The 14,072-nt window shown below is 31.0% G+C and overlaps 1 protein-coding gene across 1 annotated transcript in view; it reads left to right on the top strand.

The window, feature by feature from the left end:
- The window catches only part of LRP1B (LDL receptor related protein 1B), a 1,647,539-nt gene that overhangs the window by 573,642 nt on the left and 1,059,825 nt on the right, over nucleotides 1-14,072 (top strand). The window contains exon 3 of the mRNA XM_039855262.1: nucleotides 9,903-10,040. Within this exon, the coding sequence (XP_039711196.1) occupies nucleotides 9,903-10,040 (138 nt within the window). The remainder of the gene's footprint in view (nucleotides 1-9,902; nucleotides 10,041-14,072) is intronic.

Raw genomic sequence — 14,072 nt, 5'->3', positions numbered from 1 at the left:
GTGATCTTGAAGGTGTTTAACCTCTACAATCTACAATTTTCTCATCTATATAATAGCAATTATAATACCTAACTCAGAATGCTTTTCTAAGAATTTTATATGATAATGGACATTATATGCTTAACACAGAGCCTGAAACATAGAAAGTACTCAATAAACAGCAATTATCCTGTTAATATAATGGTGCTTTTACAGAAAGCAATAGAGAACTGTTTGTTTTCATTAGAAGTACATCATCAAATTATTTTCAGCATTAACAACATTATAAATGGCATAAAAATTGAATTTTGAAGAATATCTTTCACCAATAAATTTTTAATTTTCATCCAAAATACACAATGTATACATTCTACAAATGATTCAAGATTGTTGCATTTAAGAATGTCTGTACCAATCTATGGCTTTTAAGTTGAGCTGCCGAACATTCTGTCTTCCTCTCAAATATAAGTTGATTTATATAAGAATCACTACATCTTGCAACATTGTTCTTCCAGTGAAAGATGATTAACTACAAATGCATTAACCAGTTCCTCTCACTGTAAAACCATTTGTATGCTAATGAGATCTCTTAAACCATTGTTTATTTCACATACAGCATAGAATTATTTTTCAAATGTGATGTGGCAATTTAAGTCATGTATTTCTTCTTCTCCTCCATTTTTTCTCTTTATACATTTATTCCAAGCTAATATCAAGGTGTTTTTGCCCCCAAAGGAATAATAAATAAATAACTCCTATTAAATAACTTTATTTCAATAAATGTACCAATAGAATGAGAAAAGATCTTTCTACTCGTTATCTATATATATGATAGTCAATCTGTGGTATTTAACCAAGGATCATAGAACAAACCTCTCTAAATTAGTTTTCTTCTAAAGTCAGTATGTATAATTTAGTATTGTCTTGAGTGAGTCTTACAAAATAAAAAGCTTGTTTTCCAGTTTTTGCAATGTTGTTGTCATCTTGTTTAAATTATACTAAAGAACTAATTGGATGATAAATGAGGCTTGCCATCTAGTGGCTTTGTTACTTACTGTTTTGGGGAGAAAATTAAATACCATCTTTTAAGGGTTTTGGCAATGATTTGTATACTTAGAATTCCTTTGACCTTTGACTATTATCATTTAGCCAACGCTCCACCAAAATCTTTTTTTTTTCAGTTAATCACCTAACATTAACCTGTTTTTGATTTTTAGACCTTAACTGGGGACCTGCATCTAATTGTTTATTATCCTAGTATATAGGAGAAGAGACTGGAAAAATAATCCTCTTTCTTTATTTCTTAAAAATGAATAAACAAACAAATAAATAAATAATCCCTCAAAGGTGGCAACAACAATGCCTCTCTGTTTGGCTCAGAAGCAATTTCTAACACATCTGTAGAATCACAGATGGAATGAATGACTCTCAGCTGTCCTGACATGTGGATAAACCAGTTAGCCGCACCCACTCTTTACCTCTTTGTTGCAGTAAGACCCCTTTTTGGGGGGGAAATGTGTGGATATATCTGATTTTGGCATGTCTTTTCCTGTCAGGTGTCAGCCTTTTAACATGCTTCCTACAAGGGGGTCATCTCTGCTTCAGATAGGGTATGCTTTCCACACTGCCCTGAACTTCAGAACTGTAATCAGGATCTGTCCCCGAATTACGATAGGTGAAGTAACCCCAAAGAATAAGATAAAAAAGCATTGACTTTAAAGATGAAACACTTATGCTCTATCCTGTATTTAGGAAGAAAGATACTCCCAAATGGAATATTATGTCTTCTGCTTCCTTAGTTATTTTATCTGCAAATTGAGTAAATCTTTTTCTTACAGAGAAGTTTAAAAAATGACTAGAACATGTGTTTTACTGCTTGAAATCTCAGTAGGATTTCGGCAAATTAAAACTAGGCATCATCTTTCTGATTCATTGATTTAACACGTATTGATTCATTTAAAAAGAGTCAAGAGCCAACTTTAGAAATCAGCAAATCGCCACCAAGAAGTGTGACATGAGTATCAATGAAGTGCCTCTTCTCAAATAAAAGTACCTTTGTCATTTTCACAGAGGTACTAAAATTTCAGTCTTTAGAGTTAATCCATTGTTTCTGTTAATAATCTTGTTTAAATGAAAAATACATTATTTGTAAGAGAGAACACCTACTTTATCAAGTTGACTAGCAAAGAGCAGGCCTCTTGAAAAAAAATACAGATGTATTTTAACAGGTGGAAGAAGAGGAAAAGCAATTTCTAGACCTTTGGATAAAGAGTAGGATAATCTAGCAATCTAACATGTGAAGAATAGATGCATGGAGAGGGATAAAGGAGCATTTAAAACATCTAAATAACACTGATTTTTAAATCAATCAATTTAAGTTTCCTTCTTTACACTGGGTTTAATAAATGGCAATACTGTAATGGCAGTCACTCATGATACAGTGATTTCATTTATTTTCTTATATTTTTGCCCTGAAATGGAAGGTTAGAAAACAAGACAGACCATTGGCCTGATAAAATTCTCATTTCTAAAGCTATAATTAATAACTACAATACTTTTGCTATGTCCATACAATAATTTTAATTTGACAATTTTGACTGTATTCTAAATGTTTATAGTTTCAGTCCAGGGGGTTATGACATAACCTGTATTTGTTGGATTCAGTACAGGAAGTTATGACAGACTATATTTGTTAAACATATGTATATTTGCTGTTGACAATTAAACTGATAAAAGTCACTTGATGTATTCCAAAATTAACAGAAAACATATGCATACACATATGCAAACACACACTCACACACAGAGAAATATAGGTTTCTCTCTTTTAATATAACAATATTTCCTGATGTGATCCAGAAAGTTTTCACTAAGAATTTTAACTAACCATCCATTTATTCATACTCATAATAGTAGCCACAATGGTGACTTCGGTCATAGCAAAACTGCTTTATATGGCATAATCTTTCTTAGGTAACCAGGCATACTTTTCGTATATTAAATACATAAAACTCTGTATGTCAGATGTAAAAAATTTTCCTACACTGAGACTTCTGAAGAGGGAAGACTAAAGAAAAAAAATTTTAACCCTGGAACAAGTTATAAAAGTTGCAGAATCGTCTTCCCCAGCACCTTTAAAAATGGAACAGATGTCAGAGAAGGCTTAAGGGAGGTACAAGTGGACATAATCAATCACCTTTATATTTCTCCCCATTCTTGAATCTTCACAACATCCATTCAAAATATACAAACAAATAAAGCATTACAGAAATCCATTTTACACAGAAATTATTTTATTTGAGTGGGTTACTATTAGATTGAGTGTACATATATCTTTAGAGGTTCTTATTCATATTCCTGATCCTCAAATATAATCATGTAGATTAACAAATGATATCAATTAATATCGTATTATTTAAAAGTTGAAACTCATAAATTCAATTTTAATTTTTTTAAATACTATAAATTTCTTGTTTTTACTTAAAATAATCAGGCGAAATAGCTCATATGTAAAAGTAAATTGTGTTTGATTATAGGATCAGGATCTTATGAAATAAGTATTTATACTCTACTTCATTCAGTGGCAATTTTCACCTCCCTAAAATATACCACATTTCTCCCATCTCTTTTGAATTTTTCTGTATGTAATTATCGTCTGTAAAGTAAACCTCTTTCTTTTTCACCTAGCAAAATCATTCATTGGCAAGCTCAGACTGTGGGCTCTTCATCAAATTTTCTTTGTGAAAAACACTGTGACATAGTATAAAGATTATGAGAGGTAGAGACCAAATCTCTGAATTAGAGTTTTTATGTACCATTTATTAGTTGTCTAAACTTGAAGCATTTGACCCCACTGAGACTCTTTTTTCACATTTGAAAAATGGGTATAATAATAATATCTACTTCTCATGATTATCATAAGGAGTAAATGAAACCTGGTTTGAGAAACATTATCCAAATTTTTTTGTAGATATCTCATTTTGTTCTATGAACTCATGCAGACATTGTTTATTTTACTTTTAATTTTTTTACAATACAAAGATCTGTGTACAATTTATTAGCTGTATTGATATATGCAGTTTCACATATATTCAATGATGCACAAGTGCTTTTATTTATTTTTTTACTCCTCCCTCTTTATAATATAAGACTGAATGTAGGAATAAAATCTTATTATTAGTTGATATAAAATCAAGTAAAAATAAATTGGTATGTAAAGTTACCACTAAAAAGCATAAAATACCATCAAAATTCAGAGTTTTAAATTATATCATTTTGGATTTTATTTGATTTGGATTTTATTATATCTGTTTATTCACTTTAAAGACTAAGAATTGATTAAAATTTGAAGAATTATTTGCTACTCAGCTTCTAGTAAAGCCTAGTACAGATTTTTAAAAATACTGAGCAATATATGGGCTATTTCCACTGCCAGATTACCTTACAATATTTAGCTATTTGAGAACTGAATTCTGTGGAGAGTTTATATTTATTAAATTGAAGATCCCATGATTTCTAAGAATTTCTGACAATTGCTTTTAAAATTAACTTTCCTGAAGTCATTTAAAAACAATTTTTAGTGTCATTGTAACTAAGTAACACATTAAGATTTCTGTAGCATCATTAACTTGATTGCAAGTGCTTTCTTGTCTACATTTATGTTTTTACATTAAAAAAGAATATTTTTTCACAAAATCATATCCAGTTTCCTGGAAATATTACAATCATTTTTCCAAGGGAAGAGGTAATTCCTTTGCAATTAATTATATAGAACTATTTCATCATAACATCTATTATAATTTTCACAGCTGAGAAACAAAATAGTTACAGCAATACGTGCCACTTATGAAAACTGTAAAGAATGTGAACCACTTTATTTACTCCATGCTTTTTGAGAAAAGTAGTATATAACATAAAGATATTTAATATCATTTATCTGATTAATATTAAACATAATATTGGATTATATAATACATTTTCAGAAATAATATGTTGTAAGCAATGCAAATTAAGGTTTAATTAGTTAATAAAATCAGATGAAGGGGTTCGGTTTTGTTGTGGCCAGAAACTAAGATTGATCATGATTTTGAGAGTAGTAGTGTGGGTTAAAATGGTATTTGTAATATCTATTCTGAGAATATATTTATGGTGGGAAAAAGTAACTTTTACCACAGGAAAGAAAGTAGAAATTAGCCAGGTGTTAAAAAGTACTGAGCATTCATTCAACGACTGTGTATTGAGCAACTATTCTGTGTCAGGCTGTATTAGATGTTTGTATTTCCCAGACAGAAACAGCCAAATTGAAAGAGTATATGTGAAATGTATCCAGGTGTGCTCAGTGGTGTAAATAACATGAACAATGACATCAACAACAGTAATAGTGTGACTAGAGTATAGAAGGCATGAGAAATAATGGTGTGAAGTGTATCAAAGAGAAAGAAATTCTGGTCAGTTTTGAATACCGCGTATACTGCTGGCTTCTGCATTAGCGGAACTATGGAGACCTTGGGGAGAAGCAGCTCAGCAGTGTTGGAAGCAGAGGCTACAGTAGAAGAAAATGGAAATACACAGATCCAGTCTATATTTTGAAGAAGCTTATCAGTTTAAAAAAGAAGAAAAAAGTAAGAAAAAAGGAATGCTGCATGATGGAATGTTCAATCAGCAAACATAACCTTATTCTTGAGTGCAAGGTGAAAAAATTGGATGAGATTGCAGTCCAAGGACTTAGAACCATTGGAAAGTATAATATAACCAAGCAACAAATCTTGATAAGACACAATTGAAAAAGCGGAACATGATAGAGTGTCAGGTAAAGAAGATAACTTTGGGGGGTAGAGGATTGACGCTGGTTCTGTTAAGATACAATCATATAATGACAAGTGGAGATATTTTATTGTATATGCCATTATAGAAGAAAAAAGCTCCCCTCCTTTATAAAATGCACTATGTCAATTATCTCTAATCAAAAATGACATTTGATAAGGCTCACCACCTTTTACTGAACAGAGTAAGATATTTATGTGTAAAAAATAATTTAAACATTCAAAAACATACAGATGAATCACATTATCCTTGCCTTATCCTAGTAGGCTTATTTACAAAAAGTTTGCATTTAAAAAATGAATCCTATTTTAACTAATTGGATAAGACATAAAAATTTAATATAAATATTATTCTGTGTTGATATATTTTAAATTCTCCTAATAGTGAAGTTTTCTTTCTTGTAATTACTGTATGTAAAATTTTTCTACTTTACTCAGGTCACCTAAAATTAGATTTGAGGGATGACAAATATTTTTTGAATATGCCTTACTGAAAATTGAAGTGATATTCCCACTAGGACTACCATACTTGTTAAATTTTGAAGTATCTTTGTAGTATTTTGAAATTTCTTGCATACTACCCTGTTATCACAGTCCTTTTCCCAGATTCCCCCAAATCCACATGATTTGGCAATGAAAGAGGTACTTTCAGGTTTATCAGGGAACCTCCAATCCTGCTCCTTGCTATGTTCAGAATATGATATTTGGTCATAAAATGTTTTGAATGCCTAAAAGCTTTCAAGAGGTGAATAGTTAAATGCACCATAGACATATTTTCAGGAATTCAGGTAGGCTTCATTATCACATTGCCTCTCTTTGTCATACAGGTAAGTGGGTAGAAGTGGTGATTAATTTGAGTTTTCTCTTCAAAGGACAACTAGAGGGCCTCCATCAGATAGTACAAGCCTTTACAGCACAAATAATAATTGGGTATCAAGGATGAATTAGTTCCTAAAACAACAGTACACTAATATCCTTATTATCTGGCTTCTGGAAGAATTTTAGTTGAGGCAGTCATTGTTGTTTCTCATACTGCCCCATCTTTATTCCCATTTTCCAGAAAGAACAACATTAAAATACTGGTTTTAGCAGAGTTTTCTAAACAAAATATCCCATTTCCATTTTTCAGAAGGAACAACAAAATACTGGTTTTGGCAGAGTTTTTAACCAAAGTACCCCAGATTTGGTCAAAGAGATTTGAGATATTGATTCCCTCAATTTTAAAGTTAATTCATAAGACCTGGGGCAACCTCTAAAATGATTTCTGCTATTTGCATCTATGTAACTTGCAAAATTCTCATCTAATTATGCTTTCATATGAAAATTTGAGAAGGACTGGTTAAGGTACAATCTATCAATCTATGGCCAGTTATCTAACTGTTTATCCAGTGTTGACAGAAACCAAGACAAAAGAATATCAAAGTCCATTAGAAAAAAAAAAAAGCTATTTCATTCTTTCAAACAAATTTTTCTTTTTTCTCAAGTTCTAATACTGAAAGAATTAAATAGTTCTATATATTGCTTTTGAGAAATCCAAACTTTTTTTTGTTCTCTCAAAATTTGTAAGTAGCTGAGCCTTTTTTCTGAATACCAGATGTACATTTCACTCCGTGTCACGTTCATCAGTTACCTGACAATCTTAAAAATGAAAAAGCATACTTTCACTTGAGCCAACACGTGTATAATTTTTTTAAAATCTTGTTTCTTGGAGGAAGTACTGAGTCACATTTTGGTCTCTAACTCCAAAACCTCCCAAGTTTATATAGTGCTTTTGTTTGCTTGTTTGTTTGTTTGTTTGTTTTTGATGGAGGTAAATTTTTTCTGGAGTGATTTTAATATATCCAGCCTAAACACAACTTTTTTTAATATTTATGCAAAGATAAATGTTTTAAAACTTTTTAAGAATAAACCAGTTAATTTTAAGAACTACTTTGTGACTGCTGGTCATAGTAGTTCACAGACTTTCAAAGCTAATTTGCACACATATATTTTTAAAAGTATGTTAATCTCATAAATATAAGATTCAGTAACTAGAAACTCTCAGTGGAGTTACTCTTTTATTCCTATAAATAGAATTTAATTTATGTATTAGTACTTTAGTTATATATATGGAAAAATGCATATTTTTTAAGTTATTGATACTCAACTTACAGAGACATGTTATAGTAAAATTAGTTGTTCCTTTGTGGTGACAGGTGTTTAATAAAACAAATAGCCTTTTATCACAGTAATTGTATAAATATACATGAAAAAATGCAGAGATACAGTACTGGAGCCAGTGAAGCTACATCATAAAAATTTGTTTGCATCCTTCAATCACAAAAGGTTTAAAGCTGTTTTACCATCAAACAAAATCACATACATCTATAATTTATTTTTGATAAAGCATTACAAAAAACCTTACTTTTAGCAACTCCAGCTTTTTAAAAATTTTCTTTTGTAGTTTTTTTTTTTGTTTTCCAATTTTATCACATCGCTGTCTTCTGTAATTCTCATAATTTTGCATAACCTAGAATATGTTAGATTGGCCTTTTTGTTACTGCTATTAGATTGCCTCAACTAAACAGTGAGATAAGACATAAATTTTTGAGCTTTTTCTTTTCTTTTGGATCTTGCAACAGAAAAGAAAGTTATGGTATACAAATGTTTACCGAAAGGCAACTCCCCTTCTTGGAACATTCTTTATTTAACTATGATATCAGCAAATACTTAGATGGTGCTTGCCTGGAAATATGCTAAGAGCTTTTGATATAATCCTTACAACAACCTGGTGAAACTAGAGAAAGTACATAACTTGCCCAAATTGCTCAGTTTATAAGTGATGGAATTGTATAAATATACATGAAAAATACAGATATGCAAGGCTCCAGAGTCTGTTAACTATTCCACCTCACTGCGTTTATTTACATGATTAGCACATGAATTCCTACTCTGAGCCTTCATCTCTCAGTGCTCAGTGCATTGCTATCAATAACTTTCAACATTCACAGCTACCCTACAAAGTTGACTCAGTTGATAATTCCACTTACAGATGAAAAAAAACTAATGCTTAGTTGATTAATGTCCCATGGATTTTTGATAGAACTATGATTAAAACCTAAACGTGTCTGTCTATGGAATCTGGGCTGTTGGAATAATCAGTATCAGACTGATACATAATTGTAGTCATATTGGTATGACTGCACTTTGGATTTGAGAGAGCTTGGCAAGATTAAGAATATGGGGAATTTGGAGACTGCCTATAAAAGTAAAAATAGGATTTGGGATTCAGTTACAACAATGTAACTGAAATTGACATACAGCAATATATAATTTGGATATTTGATGAAGATTTGGAGTGGGTGAACTTTGAGAAAAGACTATACTCTGACTTAAGTATGTTTTTAAAAACACAAAGGGTTATTATATAGAGTTACCACCAGAAGGTAAATTCAACTAGTATGCCTTGTTCATTATTACCTCCCTACTCTTTAGCAATTTCTGTTATATTAGATTGCACAGTAAAGGTTGTTTTTTTGTTTGTTTGTTTGTTTGTTTGTTTTTTTACAAAAGAAGCCACATATAAATAAGTATGTAAATAGCTAGTCTTTATATTTCTAAAGAACAGATTAAAAATAAAATAACTTTTAGATTGTCATGACTTCATTTAAATTCCACTAAAACATTTTTGTTCATGTTACCTGATATAATTCTATCAAGAATCATGCCAAGAAGTTGTCATTATCCATATTTCACAGTTGAGGAAATTGAGATTTATACAGTTTAAATACCTTGCTCACTTATCTAAGAATAAGAGATTGAACAGTGACTCAAACCAACCCACAGACTTTTAATCTATGCTACTTTTAAGTGTAGGAAAGAATAGTTGTGTTTTTAATGACTTGAAAAAATACACAATATTTTGATTCCTGTGCATCTTTTTAAAATTAAGGTTTTAATCATATAGGCTAATTTTGTTGTCTCAGAATCAGAGCTGCCCTCTGGTAGTATTTTCTAAAGTTTTGTAAATTAATTCTAGTAAATTTTTGTCATAACAGTGTCAATATTATAAAAAAACGAAGCTAATCCATATCATTCTGTTTCCTTTTACATTTTTTTCAGGTCCTGAGGAAGTAGAAATCAAGTGTCCCTTGAATCACATCGCTTGCCTTGGTGCCAAGAAATGTGTTCATCTATCCCAACTGTGCAATGGAGTCTTGGACTGCTCAGATGGGTATGATGAAGGAGTACATTGTCGGGGTGAGTCCGTTTGCATAACAATGCAACTAAGTATTAAATTTTTCCTAGTTCAAATGAAAGTTCAAAGAGAACCTATAACCTGCTTTTTCTTTCAACCATAACCATATCAGTTATTGAGAAAACACAAATTTTATTGCCAAAGACAATATGCATTTCAAAGTGGCAACTATAGTGCTTTATTGAAAAATTCTGTTAGAAAAAGAAACACATGCAGACTTTGAAGTTGAGTTCTTAAACAATTATATATTCCGTAGAAAAGATACTTTTGAACAAAGGACAGTTGAGAAGCCTCTGTCACAGTAGACTGATACCATACGGTGTTATATGCTTGTTTCTCTGAACCTTTATTTAAATAAAGATTATTTGAAGTAAAACCTCTACAACAAATATTTTACTAGGATGTAGTCATTGGAAAATTTTCCTGAATGTTATTTCCATGAAGTTATACTAACTTTTTTTTTTTTTTAATTTATTTCTTTTTAAAGCAAACATCTAAATTTTACAGTGGTCAAGGCTGTACCTATATATTTATGATAGGTTTTGAGAAATAATAAAAATCTCAAAGTCAATGAAAAATTCATTGCAACTGGCACATTTTAATAACATTGGTTAAGGAAGGGGAATTAAATGTGAGATAAATGAAAACAACAAACAAACAAACAAACAGTAAAAGATTAAGGTGAGTTCTGGAAACTGAATCGAGTTATCAGTCAAGTGAACCAAGCCATTAGAAGAAGTTAGAAAAGAAACCACTAGGCCACAAGTCTCTAACTGAGATTCTCTCTGGCTGAGTGAAACACAAAGGATATTTATTGAAGCTAATGTCAGCGAGAAGGCTGTTCTTCATTTTGTGGTCAGTAAGATAATAAGGAACAAATGAACTGTAGAAAACTGGAGATGCAGGTCTGTTCTGTGGACAGATTCACACAAACTACTTGCTGCCATGTGGAAAAAGGCCCTAGGTCACCAAAAGTTCCAGTTTTTCAGCAGGAGCTTCATATCTGTATGTGTTTAAAGTGTTCAAAGTCAGCTACTGTTTTCTACAATATTGTACTGTCCACAATGTATAGGACAAAGAAGAAACATTACAGGGCTTACTGGCTGCCAGTCCCCGAACTCTGGGCTGAAGTAAACTGAATTCAAGACCAGAGAGGGAGAGATATATTGGAAAAAGAGTAAATCTTAGAAAGGCAATCTTTTCTAAGGATGTCAAGAGAACACAGATCAACTGGGTCACTAGGTCTTTCCCCTCTTTCTGAAGGGATGTCCAATTACTCTGACTCAGTGGACATATTCAGACTGAGAAGATAAAGGTCTTCCTTCTTTGGCCAAGTTTTATTTCTTAGCCTTCAACTCTGACAGGGTCACATAAGGAGCCAACAAGTTCTCAGTTTCAGTTATGAACACGTGTATTTTTATTTAAAGGTTTTGCAACATTTATTTTTTATAATTGTATATTAATAAGAATGATATTAATAGAAAGTAAAGCACTCAATTATAAAGTGATAGGAGTTAAAATGTTTAATTTTCTTTTCAGAAATGAATTATATTTTTTAGAGCTTAATTCTACTCACTTCAGTTATAATTCTGGCTTCTTATTACATTAAAAAAAAAATCAGATAGACATGTGTGACTAGGCTTCTAAAAGAGCAAAATCATCATGTTGCCAAATACTCCCTCAGAGGTGATTACACAGATTTGAATATCTTAAGCATTTTTTGTATTGTATATCATATGAAAATGTACTTCACTTCCTTAATAAAATTTACAGTTGTAATCTAGGTAAAGAATATGTTAATGATAAAACAGAATTCAACTAAAAATATCAATTATTTGAATGTCAACTTTATCTTGATTTTCAAAAAGATCAGCATATACTTCAGACTGAGATAGAATTAGAGTATATAGTTGTTTATATTTCAGTCTTTTTTCTTGTTCCAATTTATGTTTTTTAATTGTTTCAAGTTTCATATCTTTATCACAAGTGGTAACTTTTTTGTCTCTCCTGATTTATCAGTAGGAAGCTGATTGTACCATGTCGGCCTTTTAAATATTTCTAGATTTCACCAAAAAAAAGTATTTTAAAAACCTAAGTAATTTATTATGACCTCTGGTGGACTTAGAAAAAACAAGAAGTATATTTGGATTTCTACTTGCCATTTACTTTATTAGAGGGTTTTTCATCTAATTCTCTGATCTTATACAACTACATAGAGTTGAGGATCTTTATGGTAGGATCCTCAGATAGGGTGGTAGGATCAAGGTAACTGAAAAGATATAGTCACACCAAAGTCAGCAGTTTAATTAAGTATTTCTGCATTGAGAAAAAAAAAATGAGTAATTTATTTGTCTTCTTGGCCTAGTAGAATGCCCTGACACATAGATAAAAAACAAATCTTTTAGGCAATACCAGATTTATCACATGTATATGATTTGTATTTAAATGAGAGAGGACTATAGACAAAAACATGTCATAAGAACTGAGTTTACATTCCTACCTTAAATTTTGGTCCCAATTTTGGGTCACACCTAATGAAAAATGTTTTATGAAGAGTCAGTTAAGCATCAGCTTATCAAGTCTCTAAGGAACTTTCTTATTGACTGTAAATATATAATAAAAAAAAAACGGTTTTATTCAGACATTGCATTAATCTTTAGAAATGCTTTTCCTTTGCAGAATAGTTCTGTCTAAATCACTTATCTTTCTATTGTTTTCTGTTTGTTGCATGCTAAGCACATACGCTAATTCCTGTAATTATACATAAAGCCTAAGATATGATACAAAGATGGATATGTTTTTTTCTAATAAAAGATCCATATCTGGTGGTATACTTCTATCATTTATGAAAATTAATATGGAGAAAAGTTTAATATTTTTAAAATGATAGTCTAGTCTTTGTAATGCTTCTGTATCAACCGAAGTGTTTTCTGAATGTTTCCTAGAAAAATCAATTTCTCCTTGGTGAAGGTAATGAAAAGATATCTACTATTAATGATTTTCTATAACACTGATATTTTAATCTCCATAATTTAGCTACATTTGAAAAAGAAAAATTGATTTTTGTATATGGGTATACTCATATATGGGAATGTGCTTATAAAATGTTTACAATAAGAATGTTCAAAATTACCACATTACATTTAGAAAATTGTATCTCTTCCTACACAGTATTTCATATTGGTGGTAATAGCACTATATCTAAATTTCATGAGCAATAAAAACACATTCTATACAGTACAAGCCTTGGCTCTCAACACAGAATATTTCCACAAAAATCCTCACAACCATGCAAAGAATGACGTAAGAAGTGAGTAAACTCAACCGATAGAGACTAGATTGACTGCAATATATCAAAACGCTATTTTAAAATTTTACATTCTTAAGGTAATTTATTATATTAATATTTAAAGTGGCTATGAACAAGAGAAAACTTTGTATTCACAATTCTCATTAGATTACATTTACTGTAGAAAATGGTCTTACAAGGGAATAGCAGTCTCTGTGGCACACTCTGCTCTGCTGTTTGAGAGTGTAAATTTGTATAGGCACCATGGAAAACTATGGAGTTTCCTCAAAAAATTAAAAATGGGATTACCATATGACCCAGCAATATCTCTTCTGGGTGTCTACCCAAAAAATCTGAAAACATTTACTACTAAAGATATATGCCCCCCAATGTTCATTTCAGCATTATTCACCATGGCCAAGACATGAAAATAATTGAAGTGTTCTTTGATGGATGACTGGATAAAGAAGATGTGGTACCTATATACAATGGAATATTACTCAGCAGTAAAAAGAGATGAAATACTGACATTTGCAACAATATGGATTGATCTTGAGATAATCATGCTAAGTCAGAAAGAAAAAGTTCAGAACCATATGATTTCACTTATATGTGGTATATAAAACTGAAAGCAACAAATGAACAAAACAAACAAACAAAAAATTATAGACACAGACAACAGTCTATTTGTTACCAGAGGGTAAAGGGGGAAAGGGGTAGATAGATAAAGGTAAAAGGGATCAAA

The sequence above is a fragment of the Pteropus medius genome, unplaced genomic scaffold (assembly GCF_902729225.1).
Source record: "Pteropus medius unplaced genomic scaffold, Ma_sr-lr_union100, whole genome shotgun sequence".
Taxonomy (NCBI): Eukaryota; Metazoa; Chordata; class Mammalia; order Chiroptera; family Pteropodidae; genus Pteropus; species Pteropus medius.
The sequence above is the reverse complement of the archived record's forward strand: the minus strand, read 5'-3'. Positions and strand labels throughout refer to the sequence as shown.